Below are 24,230 nucleotides of genomic sequence, written 5' to 3' on the forward strand. Positions count from 1 at the left end.
GAACGGCTGTGGGTCTGAGCACCTACGTGGATGCCATAGGAGAGGAAGAAAGGGGAGCTTTAGGGACAACATGTTTTAAAGATGCCCTGACATTGTACCCCCAGGGCTAGGGGACAGATGACGCCTTATGTACTGCAGGAAGAAGGTCCCTCATAAAAACCCCTGTGTCTCAATCTGTAAGAGAAAGAAAACGAGGGGGGCACCCTGCACTGAGCTAGGGACATTTCATTGTATGGTGCCAGCTGCTAGGCTCATACAAAGGCAGCCCCACAGCCTGCGGGAGCCCCGCTTAGCTCCCTCCCCAACCACCCGCAGCACTGCAGCCTACCCAGACCAGCTCTGGAGAGAGCTTGGGCAGCCACCCAACAGTTTGCCTTGTGGAATACGATACATACATTTTCGTTAAAGAGCAAAAGCTGCCACTGACCTGGCCCTTGATATTGTAGTCTGTCAGAGGAAGTGCAGGCGGACTGGAAGTCCCTTCCTTCCTTACTGGCCTGGACCCTGGGCACCATGGCAGTCCCTGGCCCAAGCACGGGCAGCAGGACCTCTGCCTGCGGCCCCGCCTCGCAGTAACACCGTGGCGTTGGATGTGATCGTTTTGGTTCAATAACGCCGGCGGTGCAAGAACTAGTGGTGATTTTTCAGTTTACATCACTGGGGACAAATAATGACATTATGAGAAGACAGTGGGGTAGTCTTTGAACACTTCAACAGCATTTATGGCAATCTTAAAAAAAATGCAAGAAATTCAGTAATTAAATTGATAGCAGGATAAGAGAAGCTTTCCTGTACACTACACATCATATTACCCCAAAAGCAAGTATGCTGTTGGCCAGAACCTGTGGCCATTCTCAAGTGAAAGTCCTCTGACTTCAGTGGAAATTATGCTTTAGAAAGGACTTTAAAATCTTGGCTCTTACTTTGTATCTATTTAAGTATTATCTGGTTTTGCACCTGGAGAATAAACAACATATACCATCCTGTAAGTCAAGCTGTGGAATTTTTCAAATTACTTATTAGCACAATGTCTCAATAAATCTCTCTGAAGGGAAAAACCTGTCATGGAATAACAAGTATAGCATAAGAAAAAGAAACAAGGCTGCAAAATGCAATAACAAAACGCCTTTAAACCACTGTACATTAATGAGTTAAGGGATAATGGGAAAAGACTGAGATCAGTCTGAGGACACAGCTTCCTTTCAATTCTGCAAATAGCATTTCCTGCAATACCTTGAAAGCAAGAACAACAGCAACCGTACCACAGTGTGGAAAGGCGGTAGATTTAAGAACATGGAGGAGGGAAGGGGAAAAAGACACAAATCAGAGTTGCTCATTAGGAAAGAAGTAGGTTCATTACTTGCCTGGGTGGGTTTTCTCTGCTTTCTTTTTCCATCAGCCTGTTTGTGGAAAATCAACTAATACAATCCATCTCTAAAAGTCCTGGTCCCACCAAACCTGTGAGGACTCCCCAGTAGGAGCAGGTATTGTGAGAGGAGACAGTTCAAAAAGGGAACGTGTCATCACAATTTTCCTTTACGGTATTTTCATACTGGCATTTTCTTTGAGACACTTGGTGTTCACTAACTTTTTATCTACTTTCTCAATCCCCTATCGATTCATTTACACTAAAACAAAAGCCAAAATTAATGGATTTTTTTTGGTTTTAATCCATGCTTTGGTGACATAAGCACGTTGGGCGACAATGATTGACCACCGACTCCCACATTTTTCTACATTGTTTAGGTGTACCTATATGGAGATCACCATGCTGTGAGACAACCAGAGCTTTCAATTATACGCCAAAGCATATGACAGGCTCTCTATTTAGGGCTGCTGGTTTTTAGATGTCAGAGGCTGTGCCAAAACCCAGAAAAGACCTAGTTTAGCAAGCAGACTGCTTTTCCTGACCTTCCTTTCTGATTTCCCCACACCCAGACATTTCTATCATGGGGTTCACTGACAATCCACTACAGGGTTTCAGCTCTGCTTCATGGCAAGCACTTTTTTTCTGGGCTCTGTTGTTATACTGATGCTTTCCTTATAGCTCCACTTGCTGTATGCCTCACAAGTGGAAGATCAGACAAACAGAGTTTGCTTATCTTTTTAAGCTAAAAATGTCTGATGTATAAAATATGTGCATCCTGACTTTGTCCTTCAGATGAGGTCCCACCAGCAAATGATGTCAGGGTGGATCTATAGTAAAATCTCTGCAACAAGTCCTGTCCCTTTGCCAGAAAGGAGCGGTCTATTCCTGTACTCAGACATGCTGCTCGCGTAATCTTGGGTCAAGAAAGAGAGAAAGAAACAGGCTTCTAAAATGATAAAACACAGCTGGAATATTTAGAGATGGGGAGATGATAAGACCTGGATTTAGAGAGACGCATCTAAATACTGATGTGGCTATCTGAGGCTCTTATCGGACCTTGATGTTTCATACAGATCACAGCTGTAAAACAGAATTGCTGTCCTCTCATTGCTGCAGTAACAATCCTGGAAATACTCAGATCCAGTTCAAGCTAAATCTATTTCTTTTAGTTTTCCTATTATTTATAAAGTTTAATCATCCTCAAGTCCAACAGTCATCCTGAAACAGGGTGTTCAGTGATGGATTCTCCAAGCTCTTATCAGGAGTTTTGTGTTTCCTTTGAAATGTTGAGATTCCAAAGTGCTCGATACCTTGTCTTGGTATCAAGTATTATTAATTCACACACATTTTTTCATTTGCCCGCAGGTCCTAGACAGTCCTCCTCTGAAGCCTATGGGTACTAATAACCAGCAAAAAGACAATAATACCAAAAAGGCTTTATTAGCTAGCAACACAGGTAGATGGTGCGAGGTTAAACACCGACGGCTGTTTTACAACTGGGAGCACCGTGGCAACGAGCGACTACGTGAAGAGCCTGGTGCTGTGCGAAAGCAAAGCTGTGGCAAAGCTGGGACCAGAGCCCAGCTCTTCTTGCTGCCGTTCCAGTCTTAACGTTGTTCCATTCAAATGTTTTCTGAAGGGTCACTTCCTTTTTTTTGTTGTTTGTGGCATAAAAAGCCCTCAGTCCCCCAAGTCCCACAGCTGCTTCTGTATAACTGAAGAGTCCTTCTTTTAGTCCGTCTTGCACACCCATGCTGAGCTGGAGTCATGGATCCTGTTTGCAGTGTTTCTACAGAAAATGGCAACAATAGGACAGATACAGAGATACAGATGGAGGGCAAAAAGATGGCTCCCAAATACAAAGAACCACTTGTTGACAGATCCTGTTCTCAGCAAGTCTTCATGGAAGAGCTCAGATTGAGAGTGAAACCACCATGCCAGGCATAGACAAAAAGCTCTGTGTTTTCATACACTTCATCTCCACCCCCCCCCCTTTTTTTTTTTTTGCTAGCTCAGCCCTTTAAAAGAGACTTAAAACAGTGCAAAGCTAAACTGAGTGTAAAACTTTGTATCAAAGGCAAACAGTTAATACAAAACAACAGTGAATTGGTTTAAAAATTAGCCATTGATAAAAAAGAAAATTATCTGTCAAGTGTGACTTTGAAGAAACATGGTTTTCCTTCTCCACTTTATTTCATTTTATGCCATAGAGTTTGCACGGTGTAACAAATGAAAGTATTGGTATGAACCATGCCAAACCTGAACCAAAAACCCTAGGGCTCAGGCACATGCTAAATCAGCGCAGCTTGATATACTGCCATTTACTGGCTGAAACTGTGACAAATGAGGAATAATCTGGCCCTTTTTCTCAGAGAAGGCTGTACCCTGTACTTGCTGCAGGCGATGAAGGTGAATATTGGCATTTCCCGCAGCTCAGCTGGTGTGTGGGACCCTGCTCACAGGTCTTGCACACTCCCGTGTTTCCTCTGATTCCCAAATCAAAACTTTTTCTAATGCCTCCAGACAACAACACTCTTGTGTAAAGAGAAATCGTTTTGGCTGATGCGACTAGGCAGCCTCAGTCCAAAAGCAAGACAAGTACTTTAAGCGTTGCATATCCAGGGAACGCAGGGAAGAATGTCTTTGCATCCTTCTTCACGAGACTAAGAGTCATCTCTGCTTATTTTGTTTCTATCTACATTACTGCAAGTAACTCTAACAATACTGGTAAAAGCTGCCCTTAAGTGATAGGATCATTTTCTATGAACTGCACGTTAGACAAACCCACTGTACAATATACAATCTTGTCTAAATGAACATATTATTTATTTTGTAGCTTTTAAATCAGTTTTATTTACAACAGGTCTTAGAGTACAGCTCACACGCGGTAGTTAAGCTCTGGCAGTACTGACGCCAGGTCGCTAACACGTTTGCAAATTACATTTCTAAGTCATAGAAAATGAAAGAAAAAATGACTTTAAAATAACCGTTTTATCATCGGGTATAAGGATCACAGAACAAATTTGCAGGTGGCTGTACAACCCAGCCGAGGGCGCTCCCCAGGGAGCCCCGGCGCTGCCGGCACGCCGAGCGCTGCGGTGCGGGGACACAAGCAGTGGCGAATGGTCTGATGCACGCACGGCTGCGCAGTTCAGTTACTCTCTGTGGTGGGGCGCGAGGCAGCTCCGCGCTCTTTAATGGCCCCATTCCTCTTCCCTTTCACTAACTCCCTCTTCTTCCTCTGGAAATGCCGAATCACTCTGACTCTTCAGGTGCTTAATCCCTGAAAATATAGCAGTCATGGTTAAAGTTGTGTTAGCTCGTGTCAGACATTTTTTTCCTGAAGGAAGAAACAAACAGAAAACCAAACTCGTGGAATGGGGTTTTTAATCCCATACTGATTCCCTTTTTCACAAACCTCTTTGTTCAAACAATACTACAGTGTATTGCCAACAGAAATATTCTCTTCCCTGAATATAGGCTCTTAGGAAATTTATCACGTTGTGTTGGAAAAACTGCTGCAAGACACCTTGTAGAACAGCACAGTATTTGCTTCTCATTTTCCTTGGTGATCTTTGCTCAGATTAGTATCGCCCATCTCAAATAAGTTAAAACTTTTCAAGGCTCAGACAGTAGACGCGGGAATTATTCTACCGGAATTTCAATTTAAGCCTCTTTCTGAGATTGATCTGCTGAAGGTCATTGCTCACACAGAGCCAGTGTCCCACGGTCACAGCTTCCCATGTGCGCCAGAGATGTTCTCCAGTGTGTGTCCCCATAGTCTGTACACGACCTACAGAGCAAAGGGAGCATTGCACCCCACAGAGAGGGAATGGCCAGAGCCAAGGCGGTGCCAAAGTTGAAGCCTTTCTCACATGGAGAGAGTATTCTGTTGACCTTTAAATCCCACATGGGGCTGGATGAAAAGGGTAAATACCTATCACAGGATATTTGGAAGTTTAGGTTTGAAGAAAACTGTCAAGTCCCTGCTGCTGGCTGGTTTCAGCCAGCAAGTGAAGTAGGCTCTATGAAAATTAATCAAATTGCAAAATTATTTTCCCTGTCCCATGTTCAGTACAAGTAAACAGGCCTCAATGAATGGGCTCAGCTCCACCTTCTCAGCTCCATCTTCTCAGCTCCACCTTGGTGTGATAGAAGAATTCAAGATATAAAAGAAAGGAAAATCAAGCTAAAAAGATGACAGAGAGGAGAGACCAGAGAACAAGGGTGGTTATTTTCAAAAAATCTAAACAGCAAATGCACAAGATTAGTTTCTGGGTCCCCTAGTTTTTAACAAAAACAGTCATAGTGGGAACATAACTGCTAGTCAAAACCATGTGATTTCATGTGATTAAGTTTTCTGGTGTCATTACTGTCATAACATGAAAACATTTTTGGTTTCATTACAGATCGTACATAGTTCTACTCACTATTTCTAACTGTCAGAAAAAAAGCTTCCCTTATGTATCAGTTCCTCTGTTTGTTGAGCAGAGATTGCACCCCAGTTGCTTTAGATAACCACAGCTGGATAATCAAACACCCCCCTGTCATAGCACTCGCAGAGGCACAATTTTCAAAAAGGGGTGCATCCTCAAGGCGTACAGGGCAAGTCCAGATTACCTCAAATTGTGAGGAAGAGGAATTGCTGGTGTAGGTGAAGAGTCGTGGCCCCAGCGTCACTTAACCTGGAGGTTTCTACATTTCACTGTTTACTGCCACACCACTCCAAAATAGGGGATAGTGTTTTTCCAAATACGCTACTTGAAAAAAATTTCAACATAAGTTATTCTAGTTCAACAGAGTTACAAATAGCTGAAAACAGGACCTTACAACAGCAGGGCAGCCTGCTCCACTTCCAACAGGAGCCCGTCACTGCTCTGCGCTGGGCTCTGGACTCCTCTCTTTTCTTTTTTTTTCCACACAGTACTTGGTTCCCTGGGAAACTGTTTTTCAGATGTAGAACAAGCAAATAAATTAATGCTCCCAAGCCACAGTACTTGTAAGTGTGCCCTGCAATAATGAAACCATTTCCAATTAACTGTGCTACATGAAGAAACACTTAGGGTGCTCAGCTACCACCAAGCCGGCCTCTTTAGCAATGCTCTTTAGTAAGACAAACACTTTAAATATGATTTCACCTAACTATAGGTTAATGGACATTCATTTCATAATGATATTTTGTTTGTAGGGCAAATTTGTCTCCTGTTGTTTATCTCTGGACTTACAGAGCCATTTCTTTCCCATTCACGTACCCATTTAACAGCTACTATTCAGTATTTCAGAATGTATCATTTTTTAGGGAATTTTTCAAAGATGAAAAAAGGAACGTTATGGACAGAAAAGAGGGCATGTGATATACAGTTAGTATGCTGAAGCTTCATGGAATGGTATTTTTGTTAGGAGTGAAGACTTTTGGCTATGTGGTTTAATTGCAATATTCAATGTGAAAAATGCAGGAAATAGAAAGGAATGACATCAATGAGTGCTACCCATTGATTTTCACGTAGCAAGCAACTATCAATCTTATTTAATGATTTTTTCACAACCTCCATTCTACAGCCTGCCTTCACCTCTGCCAGTCATTCAATGCCACAGTGTCATTCGGAAGTAAAGACCCACAGGGTTTTCCGCACTGACCAGTAAGTGCACAAGACCTGATGTCATTATTCATAAGCCTCAAGATGTTCTGACAACATCAGGTTGTCAGAATTAACTGCCCCTATATGTGGCATTATTAAATAAGACACTCAGCTACACAATGAAATAAGTCAGCGTGAATCAACGTACAGGTAATCAAATTCCTGTCAGTAACATATGAACATGCGTGACAGAAAAGGCTGGCGGCTTTCCTGAAAAGATACATTTCATGCACAAAGCGTCAGACTTTTACAGTGCAAAACAAAGTCTGGGGTAATAAAAATACTTAGTTAAAAGATAGCAATCATACCCTTAGATGAAAAGCATATCTAGCCACATAACACTGCCGTGACCTGCAGTGACTGCCAAGGTGGTCAGAAGGCGTTGGAGCTGGGCATGCCCAGCAGCACACTGGCACGTTCATCCACAGCTCCCGCTTCTTCCTAAGCAAGTTGGATCTATTCATACCCAGTACCTTTGTTTAGCAATATCTGAATTGTTTGCCGAAAGGTAATATTCTGGCTAGAGATGGAGTGAAAACTTACTCCTCGGGTCACCCCAACCATTTTTACAACTGCTACTATGGTACTGTTAATTTAGTAGAGAGGGTATTTCCTTCTCATCTTTTCAATCTTCATACACCAGTAACACAGTTCATGCCCTCAGCTTTCTCAAATAGTAATCAAGAGGCACCAGAATGCTGCTGTTTGTGGTTTGTTTCATCGATATGTATTCATCGATAAAGCACTATAGTAAAGATGAGCAACAAATATAGACTCTAAGATTTTACTCATGGAAAAAAAACAAAACAAAGCCAGGATATTTGGGGGGATGTATGGGGCATATTTTAGAAGATACTCATTGTACATACAGCAGGTCCAAGTTCAAAACATCCAGTTACTGGTTCCACGTAAACTACACAAGCTCCGTAATGCTAGCTGCAAATGGGGAGGACTGCAACTGCTGATCCCCAGGGCCGCCCTGCCTCAGCAGCGTCCCTTACTCCAGGCAGCGGGCACCGCTGAGTTTGTGGGCACGCTCACCCTCCCGAAGCACGGTGCCTGCACCGTCCTGACGCCGTTTCATTTTCTCTGACTGCTCTGCCCCCAGCCCAGGTCGCCCTGCCCTGCTCGCCCCTTGCGTGCAGAGGTGGCTCACGGGGCGCGAGCCATCCCGCTGGCCATGCCCGTCCCCAGTCCCCGCTGGCCCTTCTGCCTGGGGATGGGGCTCTGCGCCCGACCCGGCTGCTGCTCGGCAGCATCGCGCCCTGGCTGGGGCTTCGCTGTTCACCCAGGAGGTCTGACAGCAAAAACCCCCTTCCAGCCCGAAGGCTGCCCCTTCTCACCGCTCCCTGACAGCGGTTTCATAGCCACAGGTTGTTCAAACTCTGTCTTCTGCCTTAAAACAAAGCCTGTCTGAACACCGCCTCTTGGTTTCTTTTTCCCTCCCTGCCCCCCTTTTATGCTTCTAAAGTCAGCAGGACGAGAATTGTTTTTCCTCGAAGGGCTCATATTTCACTGCAGGTAATTCAATCCAATTAATGCTGATGAAGAAACCCTTAATGCCAAGCCATATTCAGCAGCCGTGCACTAATACACTTTGAACTGGTAATTCTTTTTAGATGAAGTCACTGCCTCAAAGCATATTTCTAAATTACTTATAAATTATGAGTGCAAATGGGACAACTTTCTAGCATTTTTGCAGTCACATAATAACATATATGCTGCTTATTTCACAGCTGTCTTTTTGCTTCTCTCCATCTGACCAAAGCACCAGATTAGAAAGCTAAGCAGTGTCACAAGATATGAAATAACAAAGTGTTCCTGAATTAAATATCTCCTGGAAAAAAAAAAAAATGATTCGAGTAATTAAGGCAGCTCCCCATCTCAAGTAATTAAGGCAGTTCCCCATCCTATTTAACACTTCTTCCTTCACGCCGCTTCACTGCCCAAGGAACGGTGTTGACATTTACCAAACTCGGGATTGAAGTCTGGTTGGCAATTTGAATTCCCTAAAGTTTGAAGGGTTATTTAGTTTTATGATTTGGAGCTGATCCTCTCACTATCGAAAACACATTTCCAGATTTTCAGAAGGCAGCGAAAAACGAAGCTGAGCCACAGGCAAAGCAGCCTGATTTTCAGAGTTTCAGAACTCAAAGCACTTTGAAATTATCAAGCAAACAAACCTGACCAAAGAGGATAATGGCCAAATAAAAATGTCTACTTTATGCCAATCCTAAAAGAAATACGTTCTGGTTCCCTCAGCAAAAATGAGAATATCAAAACAAAAATCATGTATTCATGCCACTAATCAGGAAAAAGAACTTTTTTTTTTATGGAACATTTTGTTTTGAATTTATCAGTCAAATATGTTTTGACTTCTCTGAAACTCCTTCCTCATCTTTTTATTTTTTCCCAACTGAAATTAATTTTTGAATTAAAAAAAAACCAACAGAACCCCCCCCCCCAAAACTAATGTCATGAAAACCAGCATCCGCCGCAAGTCTTTGGCTAAGCTGGATTAAGTGGGAGGCAGCTGTGAAGGTGCCAGAGCCCAGAAGAGCTGTCAGGTCTTAGTGGCAGCCTCCTCCAAGCACAGGAGTGGCCCATACTGATACAGGAGAACAGGTAGCTGTGTTAGAAGACCAGCCTGGCGAAGCAGGGACCCCATGACTGAGCTCCAATGCCAAAAAGGTGATGTGTACAGCGGATGAAAGTGGAGACAAGGTAAAAATGAGGTACAGAAAAAATACAGGCCCACAATACAGGGATGGTGTTAGGAAGGCTCAAGGTCAGCTTGAGTTGAAACTAGCAAAGGGTGTCAGGGGCTATAGGAAGAGTTTCTTCTCCTACCTTCAAAGAGTTTCTTCTCCTACCTACAAAGAAAAACAAGGAAAATGTGGGCCTGCAGCTGAGTAAGATGACCGATCTAGACATAGACAAGATTGAGGTGCTCAATACCTTCTTTGCCTTGGTCTGCACTGAGAAGGTCTACCTCCACTGATTCCCTCCAAGATATTGCAGACTAACGGTGGCTATTTATGCTTTCAAGGAAAACTAAGTTTCTTCACATATTATGAGCACCACCCACTCTCATCGCAAATCAGGAACTGATACAGCTTCGGCACTCCATTTGCTAGGCTCTTAAATGACCATTTTCATCCTTTCTCCCACATTGTACTGAATGCTGGAGAGACACAACTATCAGCCTCCATGGCCACTTCCAAGTCCTCCTCAAAATTCTCAAAACTTGAGAAACAGCCTGAGAACATTTTGTTTGCCAGCATGCTGAGGCAAAGACTGTCGCATTCCTCCCTAACACTCTGTATCCATTCCTGGGATTGATAGCTACACCCCAGCTAGGAGTTCCCTGGTGCAACAACTGACTTCTGTTAAATGTTTGAACAAGGTTTAATGTGGCATAGTCCTAATCCCTGGTGTCAGTTCCTGGGTGCTGTGTTAACATCAATACAATATGACAAGAACTGTGCCATACAGTGATCAGTGGGGGATTACTGAGTATGAACCAAGAGCTAGACCATGACTGGTATTTGTATGCAAACAGAAAATGTGTTTTACATACCTTTCCTTGTGTTTCTTCATTCCCACTTACAAGAATGGCTTCAGTCTGCCAACCCAGCAGCAATCGTTTCATCTGCTGATGCTCATGTTCATAAACCACACCAGATCCCCTGTGGCAGGAAGCTAGCCCTGCTTCCAAGCAGACCCAGCACAAGAGCAGCAGCCCAGCCTCGCCGAGGGTGGCAGCCCTGGTGTCTCCCAAGGCAGCCACTCTCTTGGGTGGTCCCTGAGCCACCAGTTGTCCAAAGAACATCAAAAAGTAATCTGTGAAGTGACAGCAATAAAACACACAGACCCAGACCTTGACAATTCCCATGTGTGTGAGTGAGCAAACAGAACAAACACGAGGGAGAGAAGACAAAATAAAAGTAAATGGATGTGGAAAATTTTGCGTTATAGATGTGGGCAACTGTGAACAGTTGCTTGATGCAGTGTTTGGAAGTTCCTAAAAGTCACGTTGTTCTTTTTTGAGAAAGACTGAAAGATGCTGCTCTGTGGAACTATCTCAAAGGACTCTAAACTGTACTCGTGCCTGCAAGATTTTGTTAACCAAGATTTCATGGCGAAGTAATACTAATCACTTGAAGCTTGATAAATGCCATGCAAAGGTCTGCTCTTACTCCTGTGGTCAATGAGTCTGAACACAACCAGGTCATTTGTTATTACACAGGGCTTGGTCCTGCTCCTCCAGAAGTTAATGAGACTTTCCCTTACTGTTTTCAAAGAAAGAAGGGTCAGCTTTTGTAATTGATCTTAATTTTCATTTATAAAGAAGAAAAAACTTCAAACAGCTACTGTTTATTTACAATGAACGTATGTGAAATACTATAAATTAATGTTGTATGTGGCTTTAAAGTTTGCGGTATGAGATAAACAAAGTGACACAGAAAATTGGCACACTAGGTATTCTCAAACTCCTGTTTAGATTATCCAAGGAAAAGCGAAATCAGGCTGTCACTCTGTCCTTTACAGCTGATGGAGTCTTCAAAGGCCAGCACACATGGTGGGCCTTCAGCGTTTAGAATAAAAAGAATCTGAAGCACCAGTCTGGCAGTTTAAACTATGTTGACATTTTAGAAATCTGTAAATCAGCAAAAAAACTTGTGTGCTACATTATTTTACACCTAAGCTCAGGCTGAGGAGGAGAAAAAAAATTTCATGTGTCTGTTATGATTTTGAGACCAAGATATTATTCAGTTGTGCAATTTCACCTACTTTTTTTTTTTTCTCTAATGTGCATCTCTTTCACAAGTGCTGATGACTAAATCAAAACAAATGATCTGAAGCATTGGCAAATATGACAGGTTTATGAAGGTCACATATCTGATCTGGAGCATATCAGATCATCAGCATATCCAGCAAGTCACCATGGCCTCATAAATGTTTGTGAATGATCATTTGGATACCAAGCAATGAGGATCGACTAATTTAGTAAATATCTGCTGGTTGTTACTGGCTCTTCTTTTAAATGACAAATTTAAAACCTGACCCTTTAAATCTGAGTGTTTTAAATGACAAATTTTAGGGCTCGTGCTACTTTCTCCACAGTCAAAAGACTCAGTGTTAAACTATCACAATGAAGACTGTATGAGAGCAGCAAAATTCATGTCGCAAATGTCTGGCTGCTATCCATTTTGTTCTCTCACACAGCACTTTCCACTCCATTTTTCCCTCTCAGAAGTCGCTTGAAGCAGCACTGGATCCTTAAGACTAGCGTGAAGGAGCTGCTTCAGCACAGAAAGGCTTTTGTCGGTCCTCCACAGGCTGGCCAGAACATGCACCGGAGACAGAGATCAGCTTCGCTGTGGCTGGAGGAACTGCATCTCCTGCTTACAGTAGCCGAAAGAGTAAACAGAGAGGCTTTTGTCACCCCAGGCAACTTCTGCTAGTATGTAAACATCTCATTTTGCTGGTTCCTCCCTTCCCTCGCTAGCCCTCAGACTGCAGAAGTCAGCCAGTCTTCAGAGTTCCAGTGAACAGCAGAAGCCCCTGCAGTCAGCTAAGTGGATGTTTCAGCCTGTAACAATCCCAGCCCAACGCTAATTCACCCTTTGGAAAGCCAGAAAGCATTTCTCAGCTGATTCTGAGGAGGATGGCTCTTGGTCAAATACCTCAACAACAACTTGAGCAGAAAAACATGCAGAGATGACTTCCACATTGGTAATGAAGCCGGACAGGACTGCAAGGCACTCCTCCTGCATGGCTTAACCAGGAGAGGATTAAAGCTTTTCAGCTGACATTTTTTCATCCCAATTTTTCATAGTTCAGAGATAGGCTTAAAGCTGTTGATAAGTGTGCTTGAATTCAACCAACACAGGCAGATCTTCAAAGGTGGTGTGCTCTGATGGGTCCTGGGAAGCTTGCTAGATGGTCAGAATCACCCCTCAGAAAGCAGCTGTCTGGATGCCAAGTTTTACTGGGCAATATGTTTATTTGCTGGAATTGCTAAACCCTCACTTTTAACACCAGTATCACTTGCAGCCAGGCGGCTGTCTGTCTAACAGTAGATCAAAATCACAGGACTGGCAGAATTGTTCCCTTACGTCGAAGGATTACAGTAAATCCATCAAATATAGGACTACATTTTCAAAACTGAATCAGCTGCTCCATAATAACAGAAGCCAATAGCTCTGCTACTGTCACAAAATATGTATGAGAACTCACTGGCCTTAAAAGTTTACGAGTAGCATTTTCTAAGCATGGCTTCTTTAAATTAAAACACCTTACATTTTCCCAGGCAACTTCTGTCATTCTTATAATTCACCACACGCTGTTCCAGGCTAGTTTATCTTTCCAGTTTGAGACACTCTGTAGGGTGACTACCTTAAAATAAGCCGTGAAGGACAAAGCAGGTTTTCTAGTTTTACAGCTAGAAAACCACATCAGTCAGGACTTGGGAAAGCTGATGCTCAAGACAATATGAAACTAGGCTCAATATTTTGACTGCAGCAAGTAAGTCAGTTCAGAGGTAGGGGCAAGACAAATATTAGATAGTCTGCTATGTACAAAATAAAACAATGTCATCATCCTACCTGCTGCAAGTAAAGGAAGGGAAATGTTAAGGACAACTAGATAAAGCTTAACTTTCATGAGAAGTCTTAACTTCTGCATTCTAAAATATATGCCATCATTCAACATAAATTATGGATCGAGCATAGAATTAAGTTGAAGGGTGTGCTTTATGCCAGAGATTCATTTATATAAAAATAGTGGCCCTTTCCTAGCCTTACGATCAATGACCATTTACAAAAGTGATCCTCCTCTTTTCTCTAGGAACAAATGCTTTATTCACAGGTACTATTCCTTTTGCCGAGGATAAAAAAAGAGTTCTGCTCCCAATATGTCAATATATTAAATGCTGATTTATATGTGAGAAAGGAAATTGAGTCTCATACTAATTTAATTTTCTCTAATCTGTTCCTGCCAATAGCTGCAACCAAGAACATTTTCTCTTTTTTTATTTTTCCTTCACCAGTTCTTAATGGGAAATCTCTGACCTTCTCCCCTGGCCACTTCTCTTACTACAGCACACTTATTCAAGCCTTATCATTTCTAATGAAAATTAGAAATGCGTTCTTCTCCAAAACTGCTGTTGAGGCTGCACAAACCAGTCTTCAAAGCAAATGCATCAGCACTTCTAAGGGGTTTTACTTTAGCAATTAATTCTTGGGGGAAATACTGTATTAGAGAACCTGAACTGAAGGAGTCTGAGCTGTTTGGATGTCAGGTGGGCTGAGACTTGCACCCAGTTGGGATGTGAGGTAGTTATGGTTGCCATGATATGGAAAAGTACACTGTGACAGAATAGTAGCATGGCTTTTTTTTCATGCCATATATTTTAACTTCAAATTGAATTGCTTCCATTTGAATGGCAACTTCCATTATGGTTTAAAAAATGTATTGGCTGGCAGAGGTCTATTTAGGGTGGGAACAGATGAAGCAGTATGCTGCTGCTGGAAAATCTGCAACAAAGGTAGTGTGGGGCACTGGCGGTGCCTCAGATATTGAGGAGGGCTGCGACAGCCGACCCAGAGCAAGGCAAACCCACTGCACGCTGCTGTTCTGGCAGCGCACACGACAGAAGCAAAGTGAAAAGGAAACTGCTGCTTAACTGCAAACTTTTGAGCAGTAAGAACAAAGTGTAGCATTTTTACCCATGCTTTGCTTACAGTGGTTTGCTCCCAAATGAAAAGAAAATGTGATATAAACTCCAATTAGTAAAGCAAGGGAATGAAATCTTATACAGCAAAATAACCTCTCAATGTGTGGCAGAACCACTGTTAACAATAACAATCACCTTTTCACTCCCCAGCCTGGCCCCCCCACAAACCGTTTTTTGGAGAAGATAATTTTGTAGGTTCCCTTTTAAAAAAAACAAACAGCAATGTCAAAAATAAATGTACATAAATACAAGAGAATAGGTCCGTTCCCTTTGTGAAAACAAATATTTGTATCACCATAATTTTGTGTTTGGTTGGGTCTCCGGGTAGCAAGGAAAGGGTTTTTTTAATCCCAGGGACATTTATAGATGTAGACTTCAATCATGTGAATAGGATTCTCATCCTGATCAGCTCTGTTTGTACTGCTCGGGCAAGCCTTTGCACTGCAGTACAGCTGCAGTTCGCACCCCTTCGGGCCGGCAGGGTTTACTCAGAAAGTTTCTCTGCAAAACTTAACTAACCTGAGTAGGAAGAAATGTTTTTATGTCCTAAATATGTATGGAATTCTGTTAACTATAAAAGGATAGCTTAAAAAGTAGTGTATAAGGAATAAGGGGACATAGGTACTTCTGCAGTATTGAACACCACGGCAGACTTGAGGAGATATGAGACATATAAGACCCCATCCAGACTGGATGTACCAGGTATTTGACAGCTGCGATTGGATTATCATACAAGGACCAGCAGTTAATTTTAGGGCCAGTCACAGGTCAGGTGTAGACAGAATCTGGGATCAGATTTCACCAGGATTTTAATTATGGCGCATAGTTACACGGGGCCAGTGCCCCCACAGTCTCACTAGTTTTGGGGCCATGCTGCCTGGCAAACATTTTTGCTCAATGCAGAATTAATTGTTAAACATCGGGGAGGTTTAATTTTGGTTTTAAGTGCAAAAATACATGATTCTCCTCCTTGTTGTAATCATTATAAAACCTGTAAAAAGGTAACATGGTCAAAGCCATCCTTGCTTTACCTCTGCTTCCTAGGTCTTGATTTCCCTTGTTTCCTGCCCGCTGCTGTGGCAACATAAGAACTGTCCCTCTGGGATGTCCAAGGGCAGCCTGGGTTGATAGCTAAGCACAGATGCCCACCTACCTTTAGGTACTTTAATACTGAATGCACTTGCCTGTGATTCCTTATACGGTCAGCAGAGAGAGAGACTCCTAGGGCTTGATTCTTCACTTGGCAGCCTGTAACGAGCCCAGGGTAACGCCATGCCTGACTTGGTTTAAGCAGGATGGATTCAGGCCAGAGCATTTATAAAAATGACAGTAGCAGACTTCAATAGCTGAATATTTGCACTTGCTTGGAGCCTTACGATTTTTGTTTGCTTGTGATTAGAAAAAACCCTGAAATTTCACAATTTCCTTTATGAGGAAAAAAAGGAAAAAACATTTCACCAAAACATTTAATATTAGCAGTACCAAAACATTTAGTTTTGCCTAGTTTGTTAAACAAAAATCTGGGCATGCTATAGGTAAATTAATTAAATTTTGTATACAAGTTCAAAACACAAAGGAAATTAAGGTTTTTGCATTCAAAACCTTACTGAAAATGCTTTACGAAACATTTTCACCTCCACAACTTCACGAGCTGTTTCTGAGCAGCTGTATTTCAGTTTTCTTTAGGCATTCTTATCTGACTGCAGTGTTAACGGACAGCATTACCCAGCTGCTCTCTTTTTCCTGGACAACTGCACTGTGGCTCCACTTTTTTATATTTTGGCCGACATGGGGATTTGTCTGAGGTTGTGAAACCTGAACAGATGAGAAAAAACTTACTGCCACATCCTGAGGGGAGAGAATCCTTGACAGAGAAGGGGAAGCTGTAATACTGAGAAGCAGAAGCCCGAGTACATGATGGGGTGAATGAAGTCCTGTGTGTAATGACGGAGCAGCTTTTTCTGTTTCACAGCTTCTTCTGTTTCACCTCCAGGCCTGGCATGGTACCCTGAGCATTCTGTTTGGTTTATGTTCTGGATCCGTATTTTCTATTTTTGTTATTCTTTTTGTGGCTATTATTTCTTACTGTGGTCTGGGGCAGATACAGCACAAGATTTGTCAGTAGCAGATTTAAATCTCTTCCTGAATACTGGGTGCAGCCTGAGATTTTTAGGGTGCGGATAAAAAGCTTCCCAGTGAGTTGTACTTTTTAAAATGAAGACAGGAGCAAAATCTTCGCTGGTCAGCCAAAAATCCAAGGCGGTGTTTCTCTGTCATACTTCCATGTGCTGTGTGGCTTTCACTTTTAATTAATCCAGTCTGTTTGGTTTCTGTCAGAAGTCTATAAGCTTCTCTGTTAATTTGCTGATGAATCCCCTACTGAGTTATAATTATAATCTTCATTGTGATCCTTCTTACGATGACAAAGGAGATAGGATTTTGGCATCAGCATAACCTGACATCAGTAATATTGTAAACGTTAGAATGAGCTCTTATTTTCTTTCCTTTTAAGTATTTTATAAACACCTTCAAAATTACAAAAACATTGTGATGATTAAAGAAGTGATTGATAGGTCAGTGTTTACATTAAATTATCCCCATCACAGTTGCTTCATGGGTGGCATATGAATAGCAGGCAATTAACATTTTCTCTATATTACAGGTACTGTAGCTGTAGTCCTTACATCCAAGCAGGAATCTGTCAGGAAGAATGAGCCTTTTCAGTTTTCACCACCTCAGTGCCTGTGAGCTGCTGAGATCATCTCAAGCAGCTGGGATCCATTTCAGAAGACTGAAGCTGAAGATGGCTTGACTCCTTCCTCTCTCCCTCTGCAGCAGGCATTTCATGCTAACCAAAACGAAGCCTACAATATGAGTTATGAATCAAGTGAGCTTAACTTGCCTAGGAGCACTGGAGTATTACTGGAAGGTCAGAGCCAGTCCCTCTTCTGGTTTTATTAACACCCCCTGGTGCTGGAGAGGTTTTTCTCATGTTAAGAGCTAACTTATTTGGGCCTTGCAGCCTGCCCTAATGCTAATTTTTGATTCTGAGGTATTTTCACCTAAGACACAGTATCGCCCAGACAAACTGACATTTAAGGAGCTCTCTTATAGAAGTAGGGAATGTAGTATCATAACATAAGATGTTATCCATCAGACTGAAAGGTGAAATTCTCATATGGGCAGCTGCAGGATGGTTTTTACTGTGCTTGTCATTACCATCATATGAAAGGTTTACATTTCATAAATGGTAAGTAAAACAGCTGTTGAATCACTGACCTATTGAATCACAGAATTGCTGAGGCTGGAAGGTACCTCCAGGGATTGTCTAGTCCAAACCCCTGCTCAACGCAGGGTCAGCTGGAGCAGGTTGTCCAGGACTGTATGCAGTCAGATTTTTAATACCTCCACGGATGGAGATGCCACAAGCTTTCTAGGCAACTTGTTCCACTGTTTGACCACTCTCGCAGAAAAAAAAAAAATGTTTTTTCTTATACTTAAGTTGAATTTCCTGTATTTCAATTTGTGCCCATTGACTCTTATCCTCTCATTACATACAAGCTCCTCATTTTCTAGCACAGAGAAGTGTAACCAAGGGAACTGTGCTTATCATTACTGTTTCATAAGACATAACTGTATTTAAACATAAAATTGCATCTCTAGTCTGGAAAGGAACTGCATAGAAGAGGCAGTGTGGCTGGTGAATGGATTTCCCTAATTTTCAATACTATTCCCAGTGTTCAATATAGGCTTTTCCAAAGAATCCATCCTCCTAACTCGTGAATGCATGCTGGCCCCTGAGAACCCAAGTCTTGTAGGCTGCAGCTAAAAACCACACTAAAGAGTGCCAGGAGGCAGCTTGGGGCACTGACCTACACTGGTTGCACTGGCCAACCATTAGCCAGGTCCCCAGTTTTTTCTGTGTGAAGTGCTCTCGCCCAGAAAATTCCCAGCCTGGTTTAGGCAGAGGCCAGAGATAATTTCCACTGGGTATTTGGGTGACCCCCCATGGTTTGGGAGCATAAACAGGTCTGCAGCATGGATGTGAGCTGTGTGGAGCCAGCTCAGGAGAGAGCTGTTTCTCAGGAGAGAAACAAACCCTTGTGCAGATGTAGCTGTGGGACCTTACACTGAGCATTTTGCAACTTGACTGTCTACCTTATTCTCCTAAAAAATACACTCTTAGGACAAGAAAAGCATGTCTCAGTAACAGTTTTGTAGATTTTAAATCTACAAAAATTTGTAACATGTAACAGTTTTGTATGTTTTAAATATGCTCAAAAGCATTGATGTTGACCTTGTGCCCAACTACGGCTCTTCAGACTGAGTAACTGATACACCCTGCGTGATCTCTCATCATTTTTACCTACTTAACTTCACCATCATGTCTGAGACTATGCAAATATTTCTGTGTGCTGAAATCTCAGACACACCAGGCTGCTCTGAAGGAGCAGGGATAGCACAGCTCCCCGTAGGTTGGCGCAGCTGCTTGTGAAGGCTGAGATTTGATATCAAAGCTGGAGAATAAACACCATGAGGTCCTGCAGCACACAGCAACCTCCAAACAGAGACTCCAGGCTTATGTGGGGTCCTCACCAACCTGAAACCGAGGTGGGAGACCAGCCTGGGCAGCGAGGTGGCCTTGTCCACCAGCCAGGCAGGCAGCCTGGCAGGGTGCTGGGGCCATGGGGGGCATGGGGAGCTTGGCCCCATGGAGCTGGGCTGCCTCAGCAGCCCACCAGCAGTGAACCAGCAGTGCTGTTTGCCTGCTAGCAGGGCCTTCTGCTGGAAAGTCCACCCAGATGCAGGCTGATGCCTTTAACCCTTAAGACATGGCTGGTGATCTGTTAGGTCGCACTACTGCAACCAGCAGGAAGGGGAGGAAGCAGGTACCCCTGTTAGTCCTAACCAGGGGCTGAACTGGGCCCACGCACACTTGCTGGTCAGGGGGCAAGTGGGAAGGAGGACTCCTGCCCCCTGGCATCCGGGAAAACAAAGTGACCCTTTCCCACACAACACCAAATGAGAAACATCTGGTGGAAAATGGTTCTCCAGAACTGCCCAACCACAGTGCTTCAATGGGAGACAGAGAACAGCAGCGCTTTGCTGCAAGGAACAGTTTTCACAGAGTAAGGGTACAAATGCTTTGAATCAAGGGAGACAAATAAAACATAGTGATTTATGGTGTTTTGCACAATGATATAGGTGGGTTTCCCCACTCCCCAAAAAAACCCCCACAAAACAACTTCGTACATAATGCTTATGCACAACCAGGGTGCTTCTCTGTTACGCAAATTCAGCAAACCCCAAGTCCTAGCTTAGACATCAGAAGGAGTCTGGGACAGTGTCTCTGCACTGATCTTTTTGGAGAGGTGAAAAGAGAAGATAAAAACAGTGAAAGGTTTATTTTGACATCTTCAGTAATGTTTTAAATTTGAAATGTTTTCATTTTAACTCATTAAGCTTACTGAGAACTGAAAACCCACCAAATTCTTATATTTAAGTTTTTTTGGATTGCTGGCAAATTAAAACCCGATATTAAGGAATCAGTTATTCAACATAAAATGCAGTCACCACAAACTATTTGCATTACAGTAGATACAACTGGTCTCACTTTGCAGTTGCCACGGGCAGCAAAACATCAGGGGCAAAATCTTTAGTGGCTCTTTATTGTGTGAGTGACTTGAGCTTGCGAGAAACCTACCTCTCCTGGTTTGCCTAAGGCATCAGAATACCCCAGAGCCAGCATCCAGTACAACCAGAATGTAATTACACCGTGGAAGCACACTATCTGGCACTCATATTGACAGTCAGAGCCTGAAAACAAGTCTTGCACTCAGTTTTTCTGGAAAGCACAAACAGTAATCTAGGAGGAAGAGTATCAATTTAATCAATTTCATTGTGGAAAATATAGACAAAGTAGAGAAAAGATAGACTCTAAAGGCTTAGAGACATTCGTATCAGAGTCATAGATTCTGTAAAAATGAGTTTTAACACTATTCTTACTTTTGATCTTGCTAGGAGTGAGTTTGAAGAAAACTCAGGCCCTAACCCCTCCAGGGATTTGGGGAAAACCTCTGGCATGCAGGTGAAATGTAGTAATAACCTAACAGATTTTAGTTGGAAATTATAAATGGCAATCCGACTTTACTATAATTCCACTCCTTCTCTTATAACCTTTCTTGCCTATTGCCAAAAATTTTCAACCTGCTTCTTCAGAAAAAAGCATTTAGTAATTCCCCAGAGCAGGCGGCAAGGAACTACACCTCCGTGTCAGCAGGGGGAGCCTGCATGCCAAAAATCCCGTTGACTCCTCTAAGAACTCGGCTTTCTTGGGGGTTGCAAGGAGATTGAAAGCTGAATTGACATAATTTCTCCTCATTCCTGAAAGAAAAGGAAAAACCTGCTGCCTGCCTTTGCCTCTGGAGGGGAAGGCTAGCCTGTGGGTACACTGTTATTCCGGGATATTGCTCTGCCACCCCGCTGGCTCAGCCCCTCTCCTCAGCCGTGTTTTCACTGCCTCCAGCTCGGCTCCATTCAGCTGGCCTCGTCTTTCTTGAGTGTAATGTCTCAAACTGGACACAGTCCCAGCTAAGCTGGGCAGATGTGCGTGGGTTTCCTGCGCCTTACCAGCTGCTCTCCAGGCACAAGTGCAGGTGCGGCGTGCCCTGTGTCCCCGTCACCCAGAAAGATGCCATCGCAGCGAGTAGCCCACAAACCTGCACCGTTTCCAGGATTTACCAGACACGTGCTTACATGTACTTCTTGCTGTGTGCACAACATCTGCACTAAAGGTGCACCTTAAGCTGAGAGCAAACACTTCAGGTTTCTTTTTTTGCTTCTGAGTGGTCATCGGATCCCACAATTCCTTTAAATGTATTAAAATTAGTCACTCTGTAGATTGCTCGGAGCCTGCTAATCTTCTCTGGCTATACAAGACCCATGGAATTACATTGGTTCACAGGTTGGGTGAGCACTGAAAAACCTGAAAAATCCTGCCACTGTTGCCAGAAAAATTAGCAGCTACACCAGATGAGAGCTTTTTAAACAACATCCTTCTGGCCTGCGCAGCTCACAGGAAAATGAATCCCTTTTCAGATCCATATGCTTGCTGCAGTATTTCCTGTGTTTTTCTGGTCACATTCACACACATAATTCATGCGAGTGTTCAGTCCTAGCTGCGGGCCTGAAAGGATGTGGTTGAAATCTTCAGACTGCTCATGTTCTTGTCTCTATGCCAAAGCTCTGGTGGATGGTTTTGGGAACTCTGTGTTCCTGCTAAACTGGGCAATGTCGCATCCCAAGGGGTGAAGGAAGGGAGAAATTATGGAGGGGAGGAGAACCACATGGCCTTCTTTAGAAAATTTTTGCTTTTCAATAAATTCAGACTAATAGGCATCCAATTCAAAAAGAAAAAAAAGCAAATCATAACAAAATCAGACAACATCCTTACCACAAGAAACCCAACACAGATGGTCCCTGAGTATCAGAAGCAAGTTTTCTCTTAGCCTTATTTTGGTCTAACCGCGGAAATAAGGACCACGTTGTTCAGAGACAGAGATCACAAAGCTAACATGCTACTTGGACATTTACTTGGGTCAGAGTGAAACCTGATGGTAGAAAGTAAAATAACTAGTGTCAAGCTACTGCCCCTGGAAGAGCAGCTTGTGGGCAGGAGCTGCTCTTGAGGAAATGGTCACATTTTTCAAACCTCCCAGCCCTGATCCCAGAAGTGAGTGCGGGTGGCGGGAGCTCTGCTGACGGGCTGCGAGCCTGCACCTACTTACGCATGCTTGCAAGGACCAGAACAGTTGATGGAGTCTTAGCTGGAAGGTCGTGGGATGGTTTTGCTGTACCAGTCACTGCTCAATGCACAGTGGTGCCATTCACGCTATACAAATTCACTACAAACCTTGGGCTTGCCTGTAGCTTGTCATGCTGTCTTTTGACAGCTTTGACTTTTGGGGGCGGAGATTTTTATAAACGAACTCCGACTTTGTGGAGAGGAGACATTAATAGACATAGAGGAACCGTAGAAACATGCGGTTAGATACAAATGCAGGGAAGGCTTTTCTTGAAAGGGTAAATTAAATGAGACATGAGCCCACATACTATGGAGGCTTTTTGGAAAAATACTACTTAGAGAGGTACCTCTGTAGTTATACCTGTGTACTTGTCATTACACTGTACCTATCTCTATCTCCAGAGACCCCAATATAAACTGAGCGAGCTCCCGCACTGTCTCCCCACATGCCAGACCCCCTGCAGTGCCGTAGGAGGAGCGTGCTCTCCCCAGTGGGGCTGACTCGTGGCACGGAGCTGAGGAGGGGTCAGGACCTGACAAATGCACTTGCCCCCGCTGTACTCACCATCCTGCAGCTCCTGTCCAGGAGGTGTCAAACGCTAAACAGGAGCAGCAGTGGGAGTAGGCAGCGCCTGCTCCCATGTAATCTAATCCTTCATTTGGTCACCTTGCTTGGGATAAAATTCAGGATTTTAAATGCTAGAAAAGAAATGAAGGGGCAATTATTATTTATTACAATAGGACTCGGTGGAGTCAGTGTCTGCCATGTGGCTTGATTGTTAACCTCCAGTGTAGATCATACAGCTACAGCCAGGAAATAAAATTTAATGCCCTGCCAAATGACTGGCTTCATAAGAACCTTACATCTTCTCCTACAAAAATATTATCTTTTCTTCAAAAGCTGTTTCAATTCAGAGTACAACACTGCCAAAACCTTTGGAATTTCACTATAAATATGTCTTATGATATAAAGTAACCAGAACAACACATGTTGCCCTTCCTGGGCTTTCTACTTTATATTTTAAAATCAGTACTAAGTCTCCCACATTCTCTTTCTATAATATTTTATGGTGTTATCTCTTAAAAGGTTGACTTTTTAATGTCATCTGTTACTGCTTAGAAGCAATTAATAATACTGTGATGTTTACACTGCTCTATATTTAGTACAACAATACTTAATAACACTATTTTCAAGTCATAAATGCTGTTTCATGGATGTTTGTAAGATTACCCTTCTATCATAAAAATAAACTCGTACCCTTAAAAAGAGGCCAGTTCAGTATTCATTGCATGAAGATTAGAAAGAACTATCAGATATGCAGACTTCATGCTGAACCAAATGAAGTCAGTGGAAATACTCCCCTAGACTTTGGTCTGAGTTGGATCAGGCCCTTAAACCACACGTGGTAATTTAGGGGCCGATACTAGTGCTCGGTGCAATCTTTTCTTTTTCACAAGCCAGGTAATAGTGGCAGATGACAAGTTATAACACAAACATCCCAGTTTTGCTGTAGAGCAGATGTCAAGCTTAATCTCCACTGAACACCTCGGTCTCTCTAACAGTACTGTGGTATTTATTGCAGCCAAGGCCAGAGCCATTTTGAAGCAGAAGCCGCCAGCTGTGTGAAATGAAACCTATTCAAAGCTGCCAACAGTAAGAAATTAAATACAGACTGC

At 43.0% G+C, this 24,230-nt stretch overlaps 1 protein-coding gene across 1 annotated transcript in view; it reads right to left on the reverse strand.

Moving 5' to 3' along the window:
• Positions 1 to 4,502: 4,502 nt before the first annotated feature.
• Positions 4,503 to 24,230, reverse strand: part of PPP1R1C (protein phosphatase 1 regulatory inhibitor subunit 1C) — a 51,089-nt gene continuing 31,361 nt past the window's right edge. The window contains 1 exon segment of the mRNA XM_075512022.1: positions 4,503 to 4,652. Within this exon segment, the coding sequence (XP_075368137.1) occupies positions 4,564 to 4,652 (89 nt within the window). The 3' untranslated portion in view covers positions 4,503 to 4,563.

This window comes from Mycteria americana, chromosome 9, assembly GCF_035582795.1.
Source record: "Mycteria americana isolate JAX WOST 10 ecotype Jacksonville Zoo and Gardens chromosome 9, USCA_MyAme_1.0, whole genome shotgun sequence".
Taxonomy (NCBI): Eukaryota; Metazoa; Chordata; class Aves; order Ciconiiformes; family Ciconiidae; genus Mycteria; species Mycteria americana.